General features: G+C 39.2%; 1 protein-coding gene across 1 annotated transcript in view; it reads left to right on the forward strand.

Annotated features, from left to right (window-relative positions):
* AK5 (adenylate kinase 5) overlaps positions 1–27,650 on the forward strand; it is an 84,326-nt gene that overhangs the window by 54,385 nt on the left and 2,291 nt on the right. Inside the window, exons 9-13 of the mRNA XM_039556461.1 lie at positions 5,836–5,878; positions 6,990–7,034; positions 15,318–15,481; positions 16,498–16,614; positions 20,473–20,661. Coding sequence (XP_039412395.1) covers positions 5,836–5,878; positions 6,990–7,034; positions 15,318–15,481; positions 16,498–16,614; positions 20,473–20,661 — 558 coding nt within the window. The remainder of the gene's footprint in view (positions 1–5,835; positions 5,879–6,989; positions 7,035–15,317; positions 15,482–16,497; positions 16,615–20,472; positions 20,662–27,650) is intronic.

The following is a 27,650-nucleotide window of genomic DNA, read 5'->3' on the forward strand; positions in this document are numbered from 1 at the left end:
ATTTCAGGTCTCAGAAGGCAGCTCTCACGGCAGAGAGGTTCTACATATAGTGCTGAGGTGTATGATGTGAGGGATCCATTCTTTAGGATTGCCGTCAGCTGTCTAAAAAAAGGACCTGAACAGCACCAAGTCTGCAGTTCAAGTGCACAGGGAGGTGTCCTGCTATACTTCTCTGCTGCAGTGGTTTGATGTGAAAAAAAAAAAAAAAAAAAAATTATCCCTGGAAGAATTTATACCAAATAGCATAAATGCTGCACATAGAGAAGAATCATTTAAGGAGTGATGGTGATTTACAGAAAGAAAGAATACTAAAGGAAAAATAGTGATAACTTCCAGAAAGAATTTTGTAGGCACTGGCAGCTTTCTATAAATACAGACCAAACTGAAAACTAACTGAATACTATGTGTGACAGAACTATTTTAAAGTCAGTGGTAGATAGTAACTATGTATAGATAATACAGTTATTGAATGTCTCTAATGTCTTTAAAACACAAATATATTTTTAAATCAAGCTCAAGTTCTTCAAGTTAGATACTGACCCCTCTAGTTCAGCCTTTTAAATCAAATTAATATTAAAATTGCAAATGCAGTGTTTGGTTTACCAGAACACTCTTACACTGCTCTGATGATGCAAACTGCTGATACTCTCCTGGGAGGGGTGGTCTGATTGCACTCCTTGCTGGTAAGTTTGCCCTTAAGAGGTAATTTCTTGGAAATTTTTTCCAGTGTCTGGAAATCAATATGAAACTAAATAGATTTTGCTTTCTTTTTCATGCTTAGTAATCATATGTATTTTTGTCACTATAAGTAGGCACAGAAGTTAACAAATACCAACCCCCACAAACAATAGCAAACACATTGTGACTTTTTCCTCTCTGAACTACCTACAGATATTCTTGATGTCCGTGAAGAACATGAATGCAAAATCTGAAAAAAACCCAAACAAACAAATTTAAAAGCTAGATAATTTGATCTTGGCTTGCAAGTGTTAAAAATGGGTTAATCTCCAACTCTGTATAGGTATAATTTTTTATTATTATTTTTAGAACTGAAAATAAGTTTTGTTTTAAAAGAATAATCACAGAATCACAGAATGGGGAAGGTGGGAAGAAGGACCACAGTGGGTCACCTGGTCCAACCTTCCTGCTCAGGGAGGGTCATCCTACAGCCCATGGCACAGGATTGCATCCGATGGCTCTTGAGTATCTCCAGTGAGGGAGACTCCAAAACCTCTCTGGGCAATCTGTGCCAGTGCTTGGTCACCTGCACCGTGAAGAAGTTCTTCCTCCTCTTCAGGTGGAACTTCCTGTGCATCATTTTTTTGCTGTTTCCTCTTGTCCCATTGCGCAGCAACACTGAGCAGAACCTGGTCCATCCTCTGACACCTCCCTTCAGAGACTGATAGATATTGATTAGGTCCTTTCTCAGTCTTCTCTTCTCAAGGCTGAACATGCCTAGCCCCCTCAGCCTGTCCTCACGAGAGATAATGGCAGAGAGTTTTGTCTTTGCTAGAAACCCAGAACAAAATTGGAATCACAGTGATCTCACCTGTCAGCATTTTTTAGATGCTATTATGAACACTGATGTTTTTGCAGTTGTATGCACTCTGAACAAACAAAAATCACCTCGAAAAACACTAGCATTGTACCCTCATCTTAATTACTATTAGTCCTTTTTGACACAAATAACTTCACTCTGCTAAGCAGCATGAAATATATAAGAAAATTTGTCCTTTGGGGAAAAAAAAAGCCTTGAAGTGTGAAGGTATTCCTACTGAGTCTTACCTTATTTATTAGTTCTGGAGCAGAGGAGGTTAGAGCACAGCCACCTCTGCTTTCTAGAGGCATACTTTAACACCCAGCTTGCAGAAAGCAGCTCAGGCTCAAAATTGATTTGAAGTATAAATCAAATTTAATGGTATGGCTCATAAAATCCATTCCTAGGGAGCACTGCCCTGGCATAAAACCAGCAAAGAAACATGTAATTTTTACTTGTTTAAATAATTTGTGTCTGACACGTTCCTTGGAATATTTAGATTCTCAAATTCAAGCTTGAAAATTGAGCATAATTTTAAGCAGCAGTCAAGCTGTATTTGTAATTCAGTCTTATTCTATTGTCTTTTTTCTCCTTTATCCATGATTATTTATCATCTTCGGTAAATTCGGAGCAGAAACTCCTGTTATATCTGTTAGAAATCTGAATAAAATGATTCAGGCACTTTTCACCACTACTTTCTAGAAGCATTTCAAACAACAATGAGGTGATAAGGGAGAACTTTTTTCTTTTCCATGTAAAAAAACCAAAACCCCAACTAAAACCTGCAGGGACTGGAGAAGTGGTTATTAATGGGTAACAGAAAAGCTTTCTCACTTCATCACATTCAAAATAGCTGTCACTAAGTCCTAATGAAGAAAATGTCCCTTCATTAGATAAAAAAATTAAATCTACTTTATTGATATGCCTTGAAGGTACTGCTTCATTAGCAGCAAAATTGAAACTTCTGAAGAATTCTGTATCATTCCTTTCTTATTTGTCGAGACTTACTGTCATAGTTTGTTATTATGGAAATTAGGTGGGTTGGAACTAGATGATCTTCCAACCCAAACCTTTCTATGATTCTGTGGACTTCACAACCTAGCAATGACAGGTAGTAACTGAAAACTCATTAACCAGTGAAGTATCTACTACCAGTCACATGTTTACTAATTAGTAGCTAAATGACAAGTCAAATGGCAGTCAAAAGCCTGCATTTTCCAACTCTAAAGACAAATGTCAGATAAGAGATTCTTTACAGGTAGCAAACTTCTCTATTTAGCAATTATTTTAACAAACCGTTGATATTGGTTAAGTAGTTACACAGACAGCTATGCTCCACTAATGAACATGTTTCCAGATAATATTTGTAGATATAACTTGACTGTAAAGGCATCTGAAATTACAGACTAGCCATCTTTCTTCGGAGCTCATTATGTATAAGATGTGATCTTCCTCACTTTGCTTTCAAGTACATGGAAACAGCTATACTGAGAATACAGAGACTGCTGCTAAATCACTGTGTTGCTGATGGCAATGTGGTGTCAAATACCATTTGCTATCTAACTGGAGGGACTTGGCCTTATGTGATCACTTGCTAAATCCCACAGTTATTTTCCAAAGCACTCTGGTAACAAGGCAGAACAGTGTTTTCAGCCTGATACAGGTCAAGCCATTCACAGTTTAGAGACCTACTTGCTAGAAAGACGAAATCAGAAATGGATATTGTCAACTACAAACACGAGGGGACTGCATTAAACAGGGTGCTAGACTGTCACTCTTTGCAAAGGACCTCAAACCAGACAGCACATCTAGCTCCTCACCCAGATCAGCACAAAAACTGGTTGGAGGCAGTTTCAGTCTGCAATTATAGCGGAGAACAAGAGTAAAACTTGAAAGAAGTAATGCCGGTTTCAGTTCTTTGATTTGATTGTAAGCTTGGAATTCTGATCCTGATTTTTAAAGGAATTTTACTCTAAACATTGTGCCTAAAATGATTTTGATCCATAACTTTGAAAGGCATTATAAGAAGTAGAATCTAAAATGAAGCCTTTTGTATGCAATATATCCTTTGCAGGGCCAATTATTTTATTGTATTTTTACATGCAAAAATAAATGACATAGGGTTAATATTGTCACTTGGAATGTAGGAAAGAGATTAATCTCTCATTTGAAAATGTTGCCTTTTTTTTTTTTTTTTTTGAGATGGCAGTTCTCCTGTTGCAGTGTAATAGGCTGGGAATTATTGTGAATCAAAAAATAAAAATACTCTGTGCAACCAATGCAATGGTACTTCAACCTAATGAAGAGTACTTCAGTTTCAATGATGATGGGAACACAAGGAGGAACCTGCAAGGGTAGTGCAGGAGCCCTGCAAACTACAGTGGGCAGCAGTTTACCCATTCCAGTCACCTTGCAGTTCATCTCACTTCATCTGCTCCTGCAGCTCCACACATTTAAAGGTGGCTATTTCTGAGAGCTGTGCTGTCAGAAACGATGGCTTGGTAACCATATGCTACTGAGATGACTCACATAATGTGTTTCTTGCTGATGTTATGCACTGATGATGTAATACTGTCACATGAGGATGCAACACACGTTACTGTCAATGCTACTACTGATATTTTACAGACAGGCTAAAGTATTGCTGCGAGTATATTGACACCACATAACCTAGACTATGTCCAGCATATACATAATTCTCATTTATCAGAACAACAAAGAATTCCCATTCTGACAGTCTTGCTGGCCAGTATTTGTAATTTCTCATCGATTATAATAGACAATAAATGACGAAATAATTTTAAGTGGTTAAATCTCAGGAGAAAAAATATACCACATCCCCTGTTTCCCTGGTGTAGTCCCTCCTTGTAGTTCAGCAGCCTTTATAACAACTTGTAGCTTGTGTCGGATTCACAAGGTAAACACATTTAAGTTATTTGAAATCAAAGACTAATCCCATCTTTATATTATAGTTCACCTCTAGGAGTTTCTCCAATATTGCTTTCTCACTATTAACAGCTGATCATACCATAGTTACTTTGGAAGCAATTCAGGATGCACATTGGTTGCTTATATATCATGTGGTTTCTGTGCATTTGGACACTGAAGAGTTGTTCCTCACAAAATCAGTATTATAGCAGAGAATGGCCTGGGCTGGAAGGGACCTTGAAGATCATTTTGCTCCAAGCCCTCAGCAGGCAGGGATATGTTCCACTAGAACCAGGTTGCTCAAAGTCCCATCCAGCCTGGCCTTGAACACTTCCAGGGATGAGTAATCTATAACTTCTCTGGGAAATGTGTTCCAGTGCCTCTCCATTCTCACGGTGAAGAATTTCTTCCCAAGATCTGATCTAAACCTACTGTCTTTCAGTTTAAAGCCATTTCCCCTTGTCCTGCCACTCCATGTCATTGGAAATTGGAAATTGTCCTTGCAGGCTCCTTTCAGGTCCTGGAGGCTGCTATAAAGTTTTCCCTGAGACCTATCCAATTTGAACAATCACAACTCTCTCAGCCTGTCTTCCTCGGAGAGGTGCTCTAGCCTTTGGAGCATCTTTGGGGACTCCTCTGGACTCACTCCAGCAAGCCCCTGTGCTTATGCTGGGGCCCCAGAGCTGGAGCTCCAGGTGGGGTCTCACAAGGGCAGGGTAGAGAGGTAGAATCCGCTCCCTCAGCCTGCTGCCCGCGCTGCCTTTGATGCAGCTCAGGACACAGTTGGCTTTCTGGGCTGCAAATGCACATTGATGGATCATGTTGAGCTTCTCATCCACCAACAACCCCAAGTCCTTTTCCCCAGGACTGCACTGGATCCATTCTCTACCCATCCTGCATCTGTATTGGGATTGCCCTGACACAGGAGCAGTAACTAGTACTTGGCCCTGAACTTCTCAAGGATCACATGGGCCCACCTCTCAGGCATGTCCAGGTCCCTCTGGATGGCATCCCTTCCCTCAAGCACAGCTTGGTGTCGCTGAAAAACTTGCTGAGGGTGCACTTGGTCCTACTGTCCGTGTCACCAACAAAGATGTTAAACAGCACAGTCACCATTCCGAACCCTGAGGAACTCCACCCATTATATGGGATAGTGAATCATCTCATGATATCTTGGGTTCTCTGTGCTTATGTTCTAGCAACTGAAACAGCACTAGCAGCGTTTCTGTAGCATTGTAAACCATATCTCAACACAGATTAAAACTGAGAGCTTAGAGAGATATATATTATGATATATGGATAGGCAGATATAAGAAAAATGCAAACTATGCAGAATATCCATTTGAATTTGTCAATTGCTTAATTAACAGGAGGAGGATCAGTCAAGTTTTTCTGGTTATGAGAGCACAGGAGGTGAGTTTCTTTTTCAGTGTCACTTGCCATTTAATTTTGAAACCTTTGATTTCCCATTATTTAAATACTTACTTAGAAAGTAAAGTGAATTTGGGTTATTTATATTGTGAACTTTATGTCTCAAAGGATTTTTATCATGTGAATTCTCTTTGAATGGAAATTAAAGTTTGTAAAAGACATTTTTATACTCTTTAGGCCAGTGGATTCAAAATTATTAGAAAATACTACTGTTAATCAGCATTGAATCTTATAGGTGTTTTCAGAAATTGGCAGTTATGAAAGTCTCCTTGGAAAGTATGAGGTGCTAAGAGTCTAAGAGGACTGAAAGGATAAAGCCAAACTTTTCATGGCTAATGATTTTTTGTAATAAGAGATCTAGACACCTCAAAATAGACCCCAAAATTGTATGAGGTAAATTAATGTGTCTTGTAAGTGATTAACTCAAAGACAATAACATTTCAGGAGGCTCACATGGTGCAAGATCACCTTCTGTTCTGGTACAATCAGTGAAATGATGGGACTCAGACCAGAAGGAATTGCTTTTTCAAAAGATACCATTTCAGTAAAAGGCAAAGCTGTAATGCATACAGTAGTGAGATAGTATAAACTATAGTTTGGTGAGAGTATTGCCTGGATTTCAGCTAAGATGGTTATTATTTGGCTGAATTTGAGGCTCAGAGGAATTTAGAACTACATTTCAGAGAGTATAAAATCTAAATGGGAAGTGGAAAAGCTTCTATAGCAATCATAATGTAATAACATACTCGATGAAAACTGCAGTGGCTGAGGAGGAGTTACATCATGTTATTACATCAAGATGAATCTGCTTCTCTCTTTTTTCGTCTTCCTTTTTTTTTAAAGAACTGATGAGTATGTGTAAGGTCTGTTTTCAGGTAAAATGTCTTTATCATATCTGCAATGACAACTATGAAACTGAGAGATTAATAGGCTTGTGGACAATAGGTCCTTTTGGAACGGAGAGCATTATAGCAGAAAGTAAATCTAGTAAAATCACATCCCCTTGCATGACTGTTACACAATTTGGTGTGGTAAGTAGCTGACATTAAAATTAGTAGCTCTTGCCACTAAAGAATGTTTATTTTCATTTTAGATTTTTCAGAAGATCTGAGGAAATCAAACATCATTTTTGTTGTTGGTAAGTAGGATTCCTAATTGAACGGCTACATTTGAGTATTCCCATGTTATTTAGCTTTGATTATATGATTTATTTATTTAGCAAAATAGATTGGTTGGGAATATTTATTCTACAGTGGTGGTTTAGTCTTTTGAAAGGGAGTTAGGATTTAATAACATTTAATTAGCTTGAATCTGACCATGCTATCAACAGTTGTGTAAAGCTCAGAGCAGGCAGCTCATTTAAATGTGAACATCTTCAAAATAACCTTAGTTCTTTTGCAGTTACAGTCGAGTTGTGTGACTTCCCAAACCAAAGCTGCCTCACCAGCACTAATTGAAATTTTACTAAATTGGATTATAACTCAGAAGTTTGAGATTTGGCTGAAAAATATCAGGTCTCTTCCCCTCCTTATTTGTGAAGCAACTTCTGTTAAATACAGGTTTCAGTTCTGCCTGTGCTCAGCACGCACCAGGCATGATGCTTAGCACTGAAGATTTGCAGGTTCAGGGTTTACTTTATACTGCTTTCAGAAATCCACATCCACCACGTTAATGCCCTTTATCATATGAATGTGACTAATATAATTTGCATAACCTTTGAGCAGTCTTTTAAAACAAATTATAACCAGAAGATTGATCTTAAAGCTTGGTTCTAATTACTTGGAAAGAATAATTGCTTTTGTATTGAGCAGTTTTTAGAACTGCTTTACAATACAGAGCAGGAACACCCGTTTCCAAGGACCCAAGGACAGATACCAGAACATGGGTGGTTTTACATAAAACTAAATCAATCTGTGCATTGTTTTTCCTGGGGAAAAACAAAAGGACTTCCAAAATTAATAATAAGTGAATGGAAGTTTCATTCATAATTCAGGAAGCATCAAAAAACATTCCAACACTAGCAGGTTGAGGGAGGTGATCTTTTCTCCTTATTCAGCACTGCGTCTGGAGTACTGTATCCAGTCTGGGCTCCCAGTACGAGAAAGATAATGACTTACTGGAGTGAGTGTGGTGGAGGACCATGAAGATGTTTGAGGAATAGGAGCATCTTTCATTTGAGGAGAGGCTGAGAGAACTGGGACTATTCAGCCTGGAGAAGAGAAGGCTCTAGAGGATTTTACCATTAAGTATAAATACCTGAATCTTCTCAGTAGTGCCCAGTGACAGGACAAGAGAAAATGGGGACACCTTAAAATGCATTAAATTTCACCTGAACACAAAACCCACTTATTTACTATGAGGGTAGTCAAACACTGGAACAAGTTGCCCAGAAACTGTAGAGTCTCCATCCTTAGAGATGTTCAAACCCCAACCTGACAGAGCTCAGATCAACCTGCTGTAGCTGATCCTGGTGTAACAGAGTTGTCTGACTAAATGATTCCAAGAAGTGCCTTGCAACCTAAAAGATTCTATGAAGAGTCTTCTCATGTTGTAATTTTATCTCACACTCTCTTATACCAAATACAAGTTGACTCAATTTATTGCAAGCCTATGATGGATGTTACGTGTTTGAAAAAGTAAAATGAGGTTACTGAAGAGTTCACTGGAGACTTTTCTTAAGGGAAAGGTGTCTAACACCGAATTTTCAGCCTTTAAGCAAACTGTAATCTATGCTTACTGAAGTACACCTTCCTGCTGTTCACTACAGTGAAAAATTTTAATTCTCTCTGTCTTGCATATCTTATTGAAAAATAATGTTTAGGTTTGTACAAACAGATTTGCAAGGAAAGAAAAGTTTACATACTCAAGGAATTTTGTCTCTGAAATTGTCCATGGAAAAGCATATTTTTAATTTGCCTCTGGGAATCTTTTTATTTTACAAAGAGTGATTTTAAATTTTTATTTATAATTTTTTATAGGGCATCTATTAGTCATCTTGAAGCTTAAAATTGAAACCACACATTTTTCCTATTTATTCCTGCTCTTAAATCCATCTCAGACTTTCTAGTAAATGCTTTCTGGGAACAGAGGTAAATTATGCTTAATCAAAACTCTGTTTTTCTTTGTTGAAAAGGTTGTAATGAAAAGTTTTACTAAGTCCAAACATGGGTTAATTTTCAAAAAATTACCTAGAATGATTTATACTTTTTCCCAAAATACCACCATCCCCCTTTTCAGGCAGGTAAATCTGCCTGGATCACTTGTTGATCCACAAGCACTCCAGGTTTAGCATTATACACACTACCCAAATGAACACCATTTGTGCAGGAAGGAAGTTATCTTACATGTCAGTCAAGAGCTGAAATGTGATCATTGTGAATGGTACAAGAGTGAAAGAAAAATCTGAAGAAATCTCACAGGAGCAGAACAAAACTGCTGGGGATGGGGAGAAGGAAAAAAAGCCCCAAATGTCAGTGGCTAAGTACTCTGTTGTGGCGGGCAGTTCTAGAGATGTTCAGCCCATGATACCTTGACTAAAGAGAGAGCAGAGAAGATGGGTTGGAGCAGGCTGCCATAGGATACTGGAACGGGAAAAACTGTCTTGGGCTCAGGTGTTATTAGGGATGACACCTTATTACATAGGTGTGTGTATTCATGAGGAAATAATAAGATATTTATAAAGGCGTTTTAAAGCTAGAATTTTAAAGATGTACATTTGAAGTAGTTTATAAACTAATCAAATAAATGCACCATCTGCCATAGCTGACAAACAGACACTGTTTATAAGACAAAGGGAAAGAAACAGGCAGTTCCCTCCCCCACTAATTACCCTTGAAAACTGTCCAAAAAGGGAAAGAAAAAGAAACAATCTAATTAGCAAAAGTTTACATTAGAGGTAATGTAGGAATTAATTGGAATAACAGTCAAGTCAGATTAATTAAGCAACAATGTCAATGTTCTATCCGTATTGTAAACCAGAGAAATAGTACCAGCAAGTAAAAAATATAGGAGATAGCAGCAGGATAATAAAAGAGGCAAAACCAAGACAAATTTGGCCAGTAAAGTAAAATTCAAGAGAAAAAAAATACAAAGAGGGGTGAATATAAAATTGGGTGATGCTCTAATTAATATTCAAAAGTAATTATTGCCAGTCATTAAAAATCAAAGAAAAAAAGCAAACAAAACCTCCTATTTCATCAATTTTAACCACAATGAATGATGTATGATCTTCTAATTCTTAACTATTGCAATATTCCATATTGCATCCACGAAACTGTCACACATAACACAGTTACTGGGGCCATTACCCCTCCCTGTCCTCTGCAGGAGGTTCAGAAAACATTTGCCTTTGGTTGAGGCTGGATGTGAAACAGGAGGTTTCGGGAATCTTTCTGCACCTTGGATCAGAAACAAACTCCCCGCTGACTTGTAAATGAGGTGTTTAGAGCATAGCTAATGTAACCACTTTCCTTTACAGAATCTTTGTTATATTCTTGCTGATGAGCTAAAGCTGGTAATGGCTTGAACTCAGTGTAAGAAAGACCAGTTTTTAGCTGACACTTGATGATATTCTCACCATTTACACCAAGAAGTAAGACATTATCAGCTGCAGACAGGAGCTTCTTGCGTTCACACCAAAATAAAATAAATAAATATATCACAAACCTCAAACTCTTTATTTGTCCCAGGTATGTCAGACCTTGAACAACTTAATCTAATTCAATTTATCATTAATTTAGGCCTGCTTTGAGTGTAAGGTTTAACCAGATGAGGTCACTGCCAACCTAAAGTATGCTACAGTACCTGTATTGCAGCTCCTTCTACAATCAGAGAGGTACAGGATGAGCAGTACTGATAATTAAACCCCAGTCAATCCAAGCTAACTGTAGAAGCTGCAGAAGGCTGATTTCCCTGACTTGCCGTGAAATAAACTTCACATTTTCTTTAAGAAGGATGAAAACTCAGTCATGTCCCAGGATATTGCATCACTCTGCCAACATGTGCCACAAGTTGTTTCCTGATGAAAATAATTTCTTAGAAAAAAGAAATACAAAGAAAGCATTGAGGGCTTTTTTGTTGTTTTTGTTATATAAAAGCATAATTCCTCTATGGTGTCACTTACACTAAAATAATTTGTGAACAACAGATGAGGTGTTATTGAGAAAACTTCAAATGCCATATTCTTAAGGCTTATTTTTACTTGTGTATATAATCCAAGTGACATTGATAAAATGGCCAAACTGATCAAGTCCTCCAATATTTTTGCTTGAATTTAGGGACATAACTGAGGTTACTTTGGTTTCAATTCAAAATTATGAGGCTCCCTTGTGCAGCTAGGTTTCCCCTGCAGGCACTTCTCCACGATATAGGGATGATACTCATTATGATAACAAGGTCTTGAAATTGAAACATTTTAAAATAAATGGTGGGACTGTGTTGTAAATCCTACTGCTGGCATTTTATATAAATGCTCATGATATTTTAGTATATGATAAACTTGTAAGATTTAAAATAGAGGCATCTCAGTCTGTCTGTATGACACTTCTGCTCTATCAGTATTTCTGACAGCAAAGCTGGTCCATGAACTGCTCATATTGCTTGTTCCTGTCCCTGCTCACTCGCAGCAGCAGTCCCAGCCCCCTCTATCATCATTAAGGAGCAGTACATCTGAGTCACATGCCCAGGCTCGTGGTCTTTACCAGTCTGGGGAAGATTTGGGTAGGAGGGAGGAGAACTGAGACCTTTGACTGATCTAGGGCTGACTGCAGTTGAACATTCAGAAGTGCTGCTTGGGCAATTGGTCACGTCACCCCACTCACTGAGACCATTCTTTTTCTCCCCTTGAAGGGCTCTCTGTGAAGCATTTCTGCAGTCAATAATTAAACGGGTAAAAGTAACCGCCTAAGTCAGCAGTGCTGCCAGAAACTTATTTACCAGAAGATCCCCTCACGCAGGCCGATGAATCAACATAATGGAAAGGAATCCTGCTCTAAGGGATTGCACAGACCTTTTAATCTGGCCTTGTCTACAGAAAAGCAATATAGAGAACTGCATTTAATTTCTGTGTTAGTACTCTGGTTCCACATTCTTGCTTACTATTTGTAACAAAAAGCACAAAGGGACACTCAAAGACGTTCTGTTCCCAAGAATAACCTCACTGCTTAATACAATGCTCTTAATTTCTTCATCTGCAATTTTTGATTTTTATTAAGTTACCAAATGAGCTTTAAAGCAAGATGTGCTGCAGTGAGCAATATTAGGAAAATACAAAAGCATGCTAACATTGAAGAACTGCTGGTAGTTCTGTATTGTCCTACCGGTCACATCACACACATAATTCCTCTGGCTGTTTTCTAGGCTTTAGCTTTTCCTCTTCGTGTCATATGTAGAAATCAGAAGACAACATGATTAATCTGAATTACAAGTTATCATGAACCAACACTTTTTTAATCAAAGTATACGTAGGCAGAGTACAAGATGACAGCATACAGAAAAAATGACAGTGTTCACAAAGAATCTTACGCCTTCACAACAAAAGTGGGGACATATTTTTCTCCTAACAATTGAGCCATGGGGAAAACTTGGTTACCTTCTCCAATGCCTCAAGTATTTTCCATATGAAAACCAGCATAACAAGCTGCAGTGAAGTCTTCTGAAAAAATCTTTCTGCTAGCTTTTGTTATGTTTCATATGCAGCTGTTATTCCAGATAAACTTTTTTCAAGTAATTTTTTTTCTGTAGAAAAATTAATAGATTTAATAAAAACACCCACTAAAAAAACTGGTACAATTTTTGTAAGACTACAAATTGATCATGAGCTTCATGGCTGCAGGATTGATTTGCTGTTAAAGCTGCTTATGTAGCAGTCTTTTAAGTATAAACTCTGAGCAAGAAGGAAACACCTAATTAGTAAGAAAATGCACTTTCACATCCTTTCCCACCTGAATAGCTCTATTTTAGTCACATTAAGGAACTTCAGAGGGAGACAAGATAATACTTTCATTTCAGACACGTAAATTAATACTGGTGTAAAGGCCAAATTGTACTCAGCCCTCAATGCTGAATTTCCTGGGGAATTCAGTCTCTTCTCAGATCATGCCAAGCAAGAACTGTGGTTTTATTCATGGATAAGAAAGGACGAGACTGAATAAAGTGGGTCATATGCATTTGTCAAGCAGCAGGATGCTTTGCTACTCATCAAATGAATCTAAATTAATACCAGTGGCCGTAAAAACTACTATTTTCAGCACATAACTTACTCAAATATGTTTTTACTCTTTAAAGATCTCACCATGTTAATTTCTGGTTTGTTGGAACTCTTTTAATAAAAAAAATGGTCATTTTAATAAATGTTTTGGAGACACACTCATTATGGTGTATGCCCTGCATATCGTGCCATTCTGACAGTGTTCTCTTTTAAAATACTAACACACAAAGGTATTAGAAACACATCAAGTTTTCTGAATATTTACCTGCTAAAAACCCAAAAATGTCCTTGCAATGTTTTTTCTAAGGAGAGATCTAGTTTATTTTGTATATGAGGAGAAATTATGAAATTTCTGGTTGGGCTCTGCATTCAGAAGAGAAACAATTATATAAATAGAAGAATACAATAATCTTTATAGCTGGGAATTTTTAATACTGTACACATACACCAAATAAATAGGATTAAATTACTGAACTGTTAGCATATTCAAGGCCAGGAGACAGAATGTGTAAACAAGCACATGCATGCACAAACTTACTGATCTAAAAACCCCCCAAACAGGCCAGAAATACAACTAATTGCCACTCAGATATTTAAGGGACTCATTACTGGTAATTTGCTTGTAATTTCTCTACATCTGTTTCTTTATAGCCACTCCTATTTTTCCCTTGTTTTCTTTCAGCTAGTGTTTTTACAAAACAATAATGTTCTTCATATTATAGGAATAGAAAAACAGCATGCAACCCACACTGGCCAGAAGAGAAGCCTGCAACAAAGATAGTTCTAGACAAATTTTAGCACAGGTGTGATTCTCACACCACAGGCTGGTAATCCTCCTTGAGAGAAGCAGCTGAAGTAAAAGACTGCAGATCATAGAAAACAAACCTCTTCCTTTGATACTACTCCTTTATGACCCAATTTTTAGTCCTAGCTACAGTACTGTAATTTCTCTGAAAATTATATGCTCAGAGCAATTATTTCTTACATTGAATGTAAAAGTTAGAAGAAAGTTCAAGTGAGGCGGAGATGGTGCTAAATTCGCTCTACTGTGAACGTGTTAATCCTTTATTGTTTGTGGAAAGATAAGCAAACAGGAAAGCCACGTATTTTCTAGCGTCTTAAATGCACGTAGCAGAGCTGTGTAGCCCTATCTGCAAGTCCCAACACTTGATAAACACACAGGTCACCTGCTGAAAAAACTTTACTGAAAAGAGTTTGAGCATTGTCTGCCTCCAAGGCTATAATTACCTCCTGCTGCAGTAGATCTTCTGAATAGATCCATCAAAGGCTGCAAAATTGCTACTGCACGCAGTGAGATTTTCTCCACAAATTCACAGCAGCAATTTGCTCTCCCGCCTCCCACACCCTGGCACCGCTATGGTGCCTCAGGGGCCTCACCTCAGTTCCGCCAGCAGTGCTGGAGGTCACCGCAGTGGGATGCCTGGCAAGCGGCTTCCAGCAGGTTCCATGGACTGTCCTTCTCTCCAGCCGGGCGGGGGTAGCTGCAAAGCCTCACCAGGAGTCTGAAGAGGCCTTTGGCTTTTCATGCCATCGGCCTCGGAGCGGAGGGAGAAGCAGCCGCCTCCATGGTGGAGCTGGGACAGGGCTGTGCCTGCAGAGCGGCTCAGGCCGGGCTCTGGGGCTCTGAGGTGGAGGCTGCTCGGCGGCCAAAGGAAGCAGGAGGTTCGAGGTGCCATTCCTGCCAGGACACCCACAGCATTCCCCTGGGTGGTTGCCCTGCCTCTCCTGCCCACTGTCTCCCACAGCTCCTGTGAGCAGGATGGGGGCCAGGATGAGGGAAATAATGAGCAAGTGGGAGATCATTATTTCCCTCACAGTGGTGCAATGAACATTATTTTGCTACTATTTGTTGAGCTGTCGAAATGGATATGTACTGAGTCAAACACCCTTTTCCACAGGCTGTTCCATGTTTTTCTTAACATGCTGATGGTGTTTTAGGAACAGGTTCTCCTCTGTGAGAGAGATTTCACACTGTTGTGACTCCTTCAAACTCAATACACATTTTTGAGTCATCAGTGTAGCTGTATCAGAAGGGAAGTATACGACTTGTTCAACTGTAGAGACTTTCTCTAGAAAAAAACCCCTGCAAAATAGTCAGTTTCATCAATTTCCTCCCATTTTCATGATGGCTACAGTGTGAGAATTGGAAAATTTTTGTTCTTTCTGATTCTAGTTATTTTTTCCCTCACAAAGGTGGGCCTGGCTCTGGCAAAGGCAGCCAATGTGAACAGTTAGCCAAGAAATACGGATTTACTCACCTGTCCACTAGTGACCTTCTGCAAAGTGAGTTATTGTCATTATCAGAGAGAAGTAAATTGATCAAAGACATCGTGGAGTCTGGTGAACCTGTGCCTGGTGTAAGTGATGGTTTTATTTGGGGTCCTAATGGTTAAACAAAGGCCGTGGTAGGTATATTGTCTAAAACAGTGGAAATAGATACTGGAGCTGGTAATTCCCGTTTCAGTAAAATTAATCTGTAACCTGAGGGGGACATTTCCTCATTCCCAAACCTGTGACACTTGTTTCCCCTTTCAGTGCTAGTATTTCTTTATGTTTCACATAGGCAATAAATTAGACATGAAATACAGTGAGACAGATGCGCTGCAAAATGTAAATATAAGTACAGAAAACAGAAACTTTATGTCCTTTTTATAGTGTTACATTTCAGATTCAGAGTTGGTTGTCCTGGCAGCTATTTTAAATTACAGTACCTGCAGCAGTTCTCTGCAGAGCTGGCTGACATCCCAGAGTAGCTGGACTGCAGCTTAATGGAGACTGTGAAGGCAGAGGGTGTCATTCTCAGATGGACCTGATTTTACATGGCAGGTCCACAGTCCCAACTCTTGATGGCTCTTCAGCAAGTGCAGCTAGGTCAGAGGATGTGTTTGTTAATGAAAGATACTGGAAAATGCTGCTCAGGGGAAACTAAAATCTGTGCTCAGGCTTGATTTTGATTGCTTTGCTCTTCAGTGTGTTTGGTCAGATGGGGTCACTTTCCATGTAATGTAATTACACCAGTGACATAGCAAAATGCAATCAGATTGGAAAATGCTGCAACAGTACTCTGGAGTTTCACATTCATTCTAGATATTAACATTCATTTTGAAACCAGGAAATGTTCTGAGCTATCTAGAGGGCACTTTGGGAAATCCTGGATGGATTGCAACACTAGATTTGTGTGGCATAGCTGGTCCTGAGAGAAGAAAAAGCAGGGTGCCCTGCTACCAGCAGGACAAAAAAAACACCTTCATTTACAGGACTTACTTATAGCCAAACAGGGCCATTTTCAAGGGTGTAGGACTAAAGTCAGTGTAACAAAGTAAGGTATCAACCTTACTAATTAACCAACTAATTCCCTCTCTTTCCTTTACAGGGTATTGTTCTAGAGCTACTGAAGGAAGCCATGGTTTCCAAGCTAGGGGACACAAAAGGATTCCTGATCGATGGGTATCCCCAAGAGCTGAAAGATGCAGAAGAGTTTGAGAGCAAGGTGACCATACAATTGTAATGGTGTTATAACTCCTGTAACTCTGGTGCTGCTTGGGTCCCTCTCTTCAGCTGATTGCAGCAGGGACATGTAAAAAGCCAATCCAGTAGAGCTGTGCTGCTGATCACTGAAATTTTGGCACCCCATCAGTATAGCAAATCTAGCTTTTGCCCTTACCTACACAGACTCTAGAATACAAGAAGTAAAGGCTGATTTTACCTAAATTTAATGTAAACCAGAAACAATTCACATTTAGTGGAAAGCATCATTTTAGAACCAGTTTTCTGGTTCTAGAAGATGGTGCTGTTTCTTATGAAAAACTGATCAAGCACTATCTGATGTAGGTTCATAAAAGTATGTATCTTCACAGTTAATATTTATTAACAGTGAGCCAGCTCTGCTTAAGCTTGCTGCCACTTGAAACAGCCAAACACAGATTTAATTTTGGTGATGAGTAACAGGTGGCACAGCCATAAAAAGAGCGTTCTGCAAGTGCCTGCGTGGCAGTTCCGAGAGTTATCGATTTCCTCAGTATGTGCTAAGACCTAGTGAGAAGTCTCAGCCATGCATTTCTCAGTCTGCAGAAAACACTCTGTCTAAGCCTATGAATGAATCTGCCAGGGTTTAGGAGAAAAGAAGTAATGAACTAGAGAAAATAGTTAGTATATGTTACATCATATTACACTCCACAAACGTCCTAAACAAGTTTGCAAGGTAATAAAACTTCAACTAATCCCCTGTTTTCTCACTGAACCTTTAGCTGCTTTATTTAGTTGATTACCACAAAAGCCTAGCAAGATTTAGACGTCAGCAGCCAGACAAAATAATGGGCAATGTGATTTGCTATAGAAGCCATTCATGGAAATGTTGACTTATTAGTCCCTTTAATAAAATGCTGTAGACTATTAAAGAGATGTTGGGGATTTCTTTCATTTTGTGTCTAAGGAAAAACGATTTCAGCAGTGCTGTTTCTCTGGCAGGCATACACATTCGTGTCCTGTGGACACTGGTCTGTGTTATGAAGTGGGATTTAGAGATTGGAGTGTCCTGGACTGAGGTATTGCCAGCCAAATAACTCTCAATGCATCCAGTGCTGAAGCAGAGCCCCTCACATTTCCCTGAAAGCAACAGAAGGTCCTGTAGTCCTGAACTGCATTTGGTATTTGGAGTAAAAGACAAGGGCCTCAAGTGACCATTTTGAATGTGCTAAGTCACCCCTGCTGTGCCTTGTATCCACTTTTCACAGGGTGAGCTTGGCTGGCTGTGAGCTGCTCAGTAAGACTGAGAAGATTTTTTAAATGAGTCATTTTTGAGATAATGCTTGCGGTTCTTTCCAAAGGGCGATGAGAAGTTCTCAAATTATAATTGAATGAAAAGAGATGCACATCAGGCCTTATTAATTAATGGCAGCAAAGTGAAGATGAATAATGCTATATATCTACATGATATGTAAAAAGCTTTATAATTGTTAACGAAGACCTGTTCTATTTACAAGACATCAAGAATAATGCTTGTATTTCAAAGCTTGACTCATAAACAGAATGAGCTATGTAGAAACAGCTTATTCTCCTGCCAGTTTTGCCCAATTCCCTTCTATGATACAATTGTACTTTTACCCAGCCATAATTCTAGAGAATTATGTTCTGTTCCCTCCCTCCCTCTGTTCCCTCCCTTCTGCAAGGTGAGGAAACATTATTAAATTATATATTCCCCAGCACCAGGTGGGAAATACCCAGTAGGACAAGTTAAAGACCCAAAACGTTAGACTTGTTTGGTATGTATCATTTAAGCTAAATTGTGTCAGGAAAATAGTAATTTAACAAAAGAAAAAATAGCAGCCAAAATTGCTGTAATACCTGATAAGGGATTACTTTCACTTTTTGTGGGGTTTAGTTTGGAAGAAAGATAATTCTGGTGTTTTGAATTCCAGATAACAATGCTACAACTTTTAAAAAAAATCATGTAAATTTTTCAAAAGCAGATCAGACTGAGTCTATCAAGCAAGATCTTGTTATCTGATCCTATCAGTCAGTAGACTCCTTCCTGTCCTCATTGTAAGATGATGATATGAATATAACTGATGAAGGAATTATTTCCCACTTATTCTATTATAATTTAGAACAGAGCATAGAACTCCTCATGTGAAACTGGGAGGAAATAACTTCTTACCATCCTAGTCCTGTTATGCAAAAAGGGCATTTGTTTAAATCATTGATTAAGTCCACATCTTTTTTTTAATTCTCTGACTCTTGCACTATTAAAACTGCTTTGTTGGCTTTTTAAATCCCCAAACCCAGTGCTACTACAGCTAATAGCATTAATGTTTTCTGAGCTGTGTGGGAAAAATGGGAAGATAAAAGCCTGTCATTGAACTGTCCGACATAATCCCTTGGTTTCAGCTTCTCTTAGAAATTCATTAAGGGTAGTAGAAAGGTCAACACAATCCAGACATCCTCAGTCAAGTGCAGAAGGCCTGACATGAAATATTTACCTTTAGAATATTTTTTCCTTTAAGGGCTGTCAACAAAGATAACAATGCCAATTTCCACATATCAACCATTTAGACTTTCTTTGCTGTAGCCATGGTAAAAATATAATTTTGTAATGGTCACTAGTGTGAAGAGCAGTCATCTTTTTTCAAGATTTCTCACTTTTTCCTAAAAAGTGTTCTCCAGATCTCTGCTGGAAAGGGAAGGAATGAGAAAAACACCGAGAATGTCATTGACGGATTAAATACATAACTGCATGGAAGAATTACCTTTTTTTTTTCACTGAACCTGTAACACTTTTATTTTGCTTGAGAGAGCAAAATAGGGAGTGTTTCCCTTTGGACTCAGCCCAGCAGTATTTGCTCATACAAAATCTTGTGTCAGAGAGTGCCTGAGCAGGGTGCATGACAGTGCATTCTAAGATTTATGCTAAATGACGCACATATTTTTCAGTGTTTCAGGGTAAGAATGATGAAGATTTGTGTTTAGAACTTTTGGCTCTCTCCTGAAATACCATAAAAAACATTTTGCTCTTTCTTGCCATTTCTTTTTTTCCCATAAACTACTGCAGTATCTATGATCGAATGTAGAGAGAGACAATTATTTATGATCTTTGCCAGGCCTAAGAATAAAAATAAATAAATCCATATTTATTTTTATTATGGGAAAGGATAGACTCTCCCTCCTGACTAGTTTGGCACTAGCCAAACAGCATTAAATGGTCAGCTTCTCATAGAATTTAGAAATTACTTGAATTTGAAATTTGAAAATGTAGAGAAGTGTATCACATTCTTCCTTTACACCATGGGTAGGAATTATGTGGGTACACTGCAAATGAGGACATAAAATACCGTGTGACATAAAGTAATTCATAGAATGTATTCCTGTGAATATTTGATGGTGTCCCTGAGCCTGTCTGTTGTTCCTCATTTCCATTGTAAGTGGGCACACTTTTATGGGGACATTTCCTGCTACTGCATCTTGAAATTCTAAGCTATAATTTACCACTCCCATTTCACGCATTGAACGAAGAAAAGGCTACAAATATAACTGTGTCAAGTATTCCATAAGTCCTGTACTCTTTGCATCAAGCAAATAATGAACTGATGCTCTTCAGTCCAAGCAGCCAGAATTTGTCAGATCCTGACTCTTTATCTCTCTGTGTAGAGCCCAGGCAAGCACAGCCTTGATCCTCAATTCTGGCATCTCTGAGTGCTGCTGCAATGGGAAGTGTTTGTTAATAAGCATAATTTCTGCATAGACAAGTACTATTTGCTAATAAATTCCTTGATGACTGTTTTGGTATTATCCAAACAAAATCTGTTTTACCAGGCCAGTACTTTGAATGTTTGTTGTTTTCCTTTGTCTCTAGATTGGGGAACCAAAGCTTGTGCTCTGCCTGGACTGCTCTGCAGAAACCATGAGCAGTCGCCTTCTGATGAGGAATCAGAGCAGTCAGAACTCTGATAACGTTGAAACCACTGAGGAAAGAATTGAAAGCTACTACCAAGCATCAAACCCTCTGATTGCATACTATGAAAGCAAGACACAGTTATGCAAGGTAAATTACTTGACCTTTTAAATTAAATTTTTGCTTTTTACTTCAATTACATGCTGTATTTGGAAAACACTGACACAACACCATTTATGAACGGTTTCTGCATTTTCCAGTTGTTCTCATTTTACAGTTCCCTGGTTTGTTTGCAACTTCTGCAAACTTCTGTGTCCCACAGCACTGTTTGAAAGAATAAAACCACGGATTTATCCTTAGTCTGAGAACATATCCTGAATCAATAACTCATCTGCATAGAATCTCTTATTAAACATAAATTCTGGAAAGCTTTTCTTTAAGTATTAGGATTTATTACTCTATAAGGGCTTTCAGAATTAGGAAGAAAGATTATGTTAATCCAAAGCCCTTTAGTAAAATTTTCAAATCTGACAGTGTATATCCTGAAATAAAACAGACCTGCATACAAGAAAGATCTTTTTGCTGGCATAAATAATATATTAATTTCAGTAAATTACCTCAATTTACACCTGCTCAGGATGTGATATTTAAAGCCTTCTTTTTATTCTGTAATCAATACTTTACAGAGAAGCAAGAAAAATTCCATCAGTGAACTTAGCTGGCACTCATTTACATAGGATGTTCAGGGTTTTTTTTCTTTATTTCTCTGCTCTGTTATAGCAAACTGTCCCTTAGTTCAGCTACAGAAAGATCTAGTCCCACTGCTCTATCTTGTCCTAAAAGCGAAAGAATTCAATAATAGTTTCTGGAACTATTATGGGTTTTTTTTCTAGAGGCTGTAGCAAACATGCAAAACACATGCCCCAAACTTTTCTCCTCTGCAAAGTTCCCAAAAGAAAAAGAAGCAGCTAATTTATGCACCAATATCCTGACCTGAGAACAGGGTAAAGGACACAAAGCTGAGAAAAATGATACTCAAAGGAAGAGTCCTTATTTGTGGCCTCTCCTAACCCCAACAATAAGTGCACATAAAACAAAGTCTCAGTGGCAGAAAAATGTTCCCGCTTACTTTTCATCTTTAAGCTTACAAAAAATTATGTGGTTTATTTGTTTTTTCTTTGAGGAGCTATCTTGCCAAAATTGCAAGGATGTGCCTAATTAAGAATTCAGTACAATACACAATACACCAACACAGCACAATGCAAAGGAAAACAGAGCTCTCTGTCTCAGTATACTATTGCAGGGAGCTGTGCCTACCACAGTGTTTCCCTTTTTGAAGCATCAGGGAAGTGACAGCCCCAAAGAGAGTGAAACTGCACTTAATACTTTCACACAGATTTTGCATTCATGATCTGCCTCATTTCACTTGACATAGACTTTCCTTGCCCTCCCTTAATGCTTCTGCTGCAAGTTCCTGCTCCATCTCCTATGTAATGGCAAAACATGCAGTCTTTCTTTGAAAGCTGGTAGCTCATTAGCTCCTTAAGGAACTTGCCTAATCTGTGGGTCAGAGCTGGATATGTGATTTGTACTCTTACCATTAGTTTTGGGGAAGCTGACATTGTATGTTTGCATGTTAGAAAATACCCGTGCTTTGGTTGAACAGTGCCTACACTGCTTTCCTCACAATGTCTGTATGTTGTCTGAACTTGCTTCTGGTGAATATAGTGTTTACCATACATCCATCTTCCAGGTGGAACCATTGGGTATGAATGCTTTGTAAAACCAGCTTTATCAACATTACCATGGAAAATGTCTTTTAAACCTATTTTAGAGGTGGATATGTTTAAGCTACATGTGTTGAAGAAAGCAAGAGTCAAGGGGAAGTTTGCAATTCCCAGGACACGGGGTTAGCTTCTTATTCATAGCAACAGATTCTACTAACAGCCAAGCATTGACATCAGCAGCCACTGGGTGTTCTCTGAATGATGAAAGGAAATTCAGGTGGAAAGCAGAACAACTGACTCTAATAACTTCTGATCAAATATATCAAGTACAATTTCTGACTGCAATTTTTTTTTGGTGCAGGCTGGGCTAAAATAATCCTTGATTTTGTTATTTGTAATATCATACACACATGGAGAAGACTGAGACTTTACCTAGAGGCAGTCTAACATGTTTAATATTTTTCTTGCTGATTTTAATTAAAATATCACATGTTTTCAGCCTTGGGAAGCTGTCCATTCCTAAGTGGGTTTTATCACTCTCCAACACAGACCAGCGCTGGCTGAAGATGTTAATGCTCCCATGGAGATGCTGCTGCCTCTAGAACTCTGTTTCCTGGAAGAACTGTGTGTGTTTCCTATCCATTTCAGACAAAGCTACCAACATTAATTTACCAGTGATGATTTGAAGACCCCTTAAAATAAATTCTCACCTACATTCATGGATTTATTTTAAATCACCCATGGACCTCCATGTAACTACAGATCAGAGGTTGTGCACTCTTTTTCTTAGTCAAAGCTGGTGGGGTCCAACAGCTTCAGGGAAGTGATGCCTTCCTAAAGGTGCTATTTGGAGATCCAGATCAGTCTGTGATCCCAGGATAAGCAGTGGCCAAAGCATCTGAAGAGAAGCTGTTTAAGAGAGGAAGAGGAGTCTAAAAGAATCTTTGATTCCTGCCTAGGTTTGGTTTTTCAACAGGAGCAGCTCTTCAGTAAAGGCCCACGTGAGCTTTATGTCCCTTGAGATTGCAGCAATGCACTTTCTTAAGCATGCAGAGGAGTGGGTGTTGAGATTCTAGAGGAATATTAGAGTCTAAATCCCACTAACTTCCGTGAAGACTTGGTATTAACCTTTTCTAGTCAGCTTACTGGAGCATGTGGCTAAGGACCCCTAAATTCTAAATATTAATTGTATAAGTGATCATGTTTTATAGGGCTTGACTGTAGCACCCAGCCCCACTTGGCCACAGAAAAGAAAATCAGAAATAGACTTGTTTAACAAGAAAATGGGTTGGCATACTGGTGTTGTTTAATTTCTCCAGTTTAAGTGTATTTAGGGTTGGACAAAGTTTTCCAGAGACTGGGAACAGTACATGACAACAGTGGTATGTATTTAACTTGTTCTATCCACTCCAAAGGTTTTCAGTCCTGAAACAGGCTGATTAAATATGCAAATGTAGAATTTGGTCCTGGGCAGAAGGCCAGCAGAAGGTCTGGTGTGGGAATTAATGTTGGGTGAGCACTCAGCAGAGCAGGAACTGATCTGTCACACCACATCAAGGTGTGGTGAGAGTACAGTGTCGAAGGAGCTTTCTTGCTCTGTGCACTGGAACAGGCGTTAAGGCATGGTTGGATGGAGCCTGACGAACACCGTGCAGACAGAAAAGCTCAGGTCTGACCTGGCTTCCTCTGAACTCATTGGGAATTCTCTCCTTGCTTTACTTGCACAGAAGAGACAAAGGTATATGGTTGTAACAGCATTCCCACTTTAATCCTTGAGGATTTTATGACCTTCTCCAACCTGGAGTTATTGTGCATAGGTACATTCTTAACTAACTAATATGCTATTTGGAACTGGAACATTTTTCCATTCTGCTGACCTCTGAACAACAACAGTGACCTGGTGAAGCTGACAAAAGATCAGCATTGTGTTGGAAATTTCACTTTGGCCAAGATTACCTCTTCATGTTTCTGCTCAGCAGTGGAGGCTTGAGGCATGGACAGAGGGTCAAGGCTGTGGGTGCAGATGAAACACCTGTGAACCTGACAATAATAAATAACAACAATCCTTCCAGCACCCTGCTGAGATGAAGAACTGTATGTATTTTCAAGGGAAAATTAACTGAAGAATGAAGGGCAAAGGCAACAGTGTTCTCACTTTTCTGCTGAGGCATTACGTTTCTAAATTGTGTTCTAGAAGGTAAAGTAGTTGTGATTAATAATACAGAAATTTTTCAAATAATTTTTTTAAAAAATCATGTTCTGGGGATTTAGTTTAATATGCCATAATTTCTTTCGTAGTCAGTTACAGAACACCCACCTGCTGCTAAGGACAGCAAGTGATTGCTTTTCAGTAAAGACCTGGTACTGGAAATGCAAGGGCTGAAAGCACTACTCTCAAAAACATTGCCTGCAAACTGACTGATTCTGTGGGAATCAGGTGCTTCAGATTAACGAAATTAGATTAAATGAAACTGAATGTATTATAGCAGTAGTAAGCAGGTAGATACCGTTGGTTTTAAATCTATTTCTCAGTGATTTCCAAGGCAGCTGGACAGAAAAGTGTATCTGAAAATTTAGTAGACACCTACTTGTGTTTTGACATGGCTAAATGTAAATCCCTTCCAATATATGGCCCTCTGACAACTGCAAAGAAAGGGAGAAAAAAAGAGATTGTTTTTAATATCTGACTCATCCTTTAAAGCTTTTTTGAAGTGACAGTATGTAGGAGGGTAGTAAGTAAAAGAGAAGAGCAACGCATTGGTAGTCAAGCAAGACAGCCCTGATCCTACCTAGCTAACATAAGAGACCTGGTAGGTGTCTTAAATACAAGTTTCCTGTTCAAAGTCACCTGAGGAAAAGGGCAGGAGTCTAACAAATAAGCTAAGCAGGCCAGAGCAGAGGATTAAGGGTGTCCAAAAACTTTGACTATTTCAGATCACATGCTGTGAAAGCTTAGCCTACAAAGTCCAACAGAAGTTCGTTTTTCTGTGCTTATTTCCTTTCTTTTTTTTTTTTTTCCCTCAGTGTTGTTCTACTATTTCTTTCTAAAATAAGTTGAAGTCACATTTTCCATAACCATCATGAAAGAACATGTGACCATCCACCCTCTCCCAGTCTTCCACTTGTGAGCCTTCCCTTGTGATCCCATTAGAAGTGTGTGTGGGGAGGGACAAGTTCCCCCTTCCAAGAAGGGGCAATCAATGGTAATAGTGAGAGCAGGTATGTGGTTTATTTCCATCTTTTGAAAGGTTCTCAGAGACCCATTAACCCTGATAGATAAGGATGTGGGGAACAAAGGAACAAGTGATTCTCTATTCCCCCCTTGGTGATTTGTGGCCCATTAGATGAGACACTGATCTAGAAAGATACATCAGAAACATTGGCAGGGGCTTATAGATAAAACAGCAGAAAATTCATGCCTAATGTGAATCGGTCTCAGGGCAGTGTGTTTTCAGTGGATTTACAGACAGCTTGATCCATTGCTCTGAGAACCAGGTGCTGCACAGTCTCTCACTGGTTTTCTAACACACTTTAATGATGAAGACATAAATGTTAGTGACAACAAAGCTAAACTTGACTGACCTTCAGTAAGAAGCTTCTAACTAGTGAGTTTATTCCAGAGTCTGTCCTCAGCCATCCTCTCTACAGACAGTCAGGCTCTTCTCAGTGGCAGTACAGGTTTAGGGTTCTAAATTTCAAAACCTACAACAAATGGAAATTTGTTGACAGAAAACTTAATTGGCTGATTTTAATGATAAAACGAACAACATTGTACTGTAGGGATGGTTACTCCAATAATTTTTCATATGAGCTCATTAAATTTGTCTGAAGTTACCAAAAGCCATAGCTACATTTCAAATCTGTGGAAAACTGTATATGGATCTTGTTTTATGAGAAGCCAGCCTTAAATAGCCTTGAAAACAGGCCTAATTTATGAGGTTTGTTATATTCTGAGAAAGAGAAATACAAAGTTTTCTCTCTGGAGCTGCTGAGAGTATCGTTAAGTTACTGTAGTACTAGATGTGAATTATTGGCACATTAAGTTAGTTCTGTGGCACGATGTTAAGTTAGTTTTATGAATTGGGCCTTTGTTACTTAGGAGGCCAGCATGGGAAGCACTGGGGCTGTTGTTAGGCCCATCCATATTTTACTGCTACTGTTAGGAAGTCAGCGTTCCAGCCCATCATAAAGGGCAGCAATTTCCATGCTTGCAGAACTGATTCTTCATCACAACTCCCTAGATCTAGACCTGAGTATCAGTCCCAGTTCTAAAGAGGTCACCAAAAAGCCAGTGGCAATCAGCTGTGCTGTTAGATTAGATCAGTTGGACTGTGAAGAAGTATTTATGAAGTAAAGAGGTAATAAAAATACATACTAAGACAAGAGCTTTGAAATGGCTGTGGCCTTCACCCTGAGTGTGGTGTACTTCCTGTGGGATAGCCATATGAAAGTAGTTGTCTTGGCACTGGAGACAGGCAAAACGAGGTGTTTTATAGCAGCTGAGATGAGAGTTGCTGGTTGTAACTGGAGGAGGTAGACATTTGGTCCAGAATGGTTCAGCGCTCCCATTTGGTCTTTGCTAATAGTAAGTACCCCCCCAGTTCTAAACACTTCTGGAAGATGTGCAGCCCTTGAGGGAGAACTGCCCCTTCTAAGGCACCAGCATGTGCCTGCTCCTGCCTCAGCTCTGCAAAAAGTGGCAGCAGCAGCAGCAGCAAATGCCACCACGAGGGACAGTGAGGGAGGCAAGGGAACCATGGCCTGGGAGCTGGCCCGGGGGCCGAGGGCAGCTCAGCTCTCACTGTCACATACCCCTGCAGTGGGCCCGAGGGGACTGGGCTCAGTCAGGCCAGGCTGGGTATCCACTGCTGCAGCTCTGGGTGTGGAATGGGCTGGTGAGATGTGCCAGCACTTCCAACAGGATGCACCAGGGAGCAGACTTCGCAGCATCTGTGGATGCCACCAAGAGCGACACCAAGCAATGGAGAGTGCCTGCAGTCCCTGCTGGATCTCTGCAAGGAGCAGCTGCTGACTCCCACATAGGACTCTGCACCAAGGGACTTAGATGTACATGGAGTGCAGTAAGCTGTACAGGAGCTGGCTGCAAGACAACACCATATCTGAGCAGAATTTCTTGGCCTATTTAAAAATACATTTATTTGAATATGAAACTCCTTTAATTCTCCTGCAGACCAAAGAGATGGCAGAAAGTATTATGGTCAGAAATGTCCCCTTCAAACACTACAATTGTCTGGCATTCTAGCCAGCAACTTGGAGATGAAAATGCAGCAGTTCAGAAAAGGATCCCTTGGCAAAGTTATCATGGGTCCATTTAATTTTGTGCAAACTCCATGTCATGCATACATGAAAAACTAAGCATGGCAAAGCAGAGAAGAAGCTTGCTTTTGAGTA

The sequence above is a fragment of the Corvus cornix genome, chromosome 8, assembly GCF_000738735.6.
Source record: "Corvus cornix cornix isolate S_Up_H32 chromosome 8, ASM73873v5, whole genome shotgun sequence".
NCBI lineage: Eukaryota > Metazoa > Chordata > Aves > Passeriformes > Corvidae > Corvus > Corvus cornix.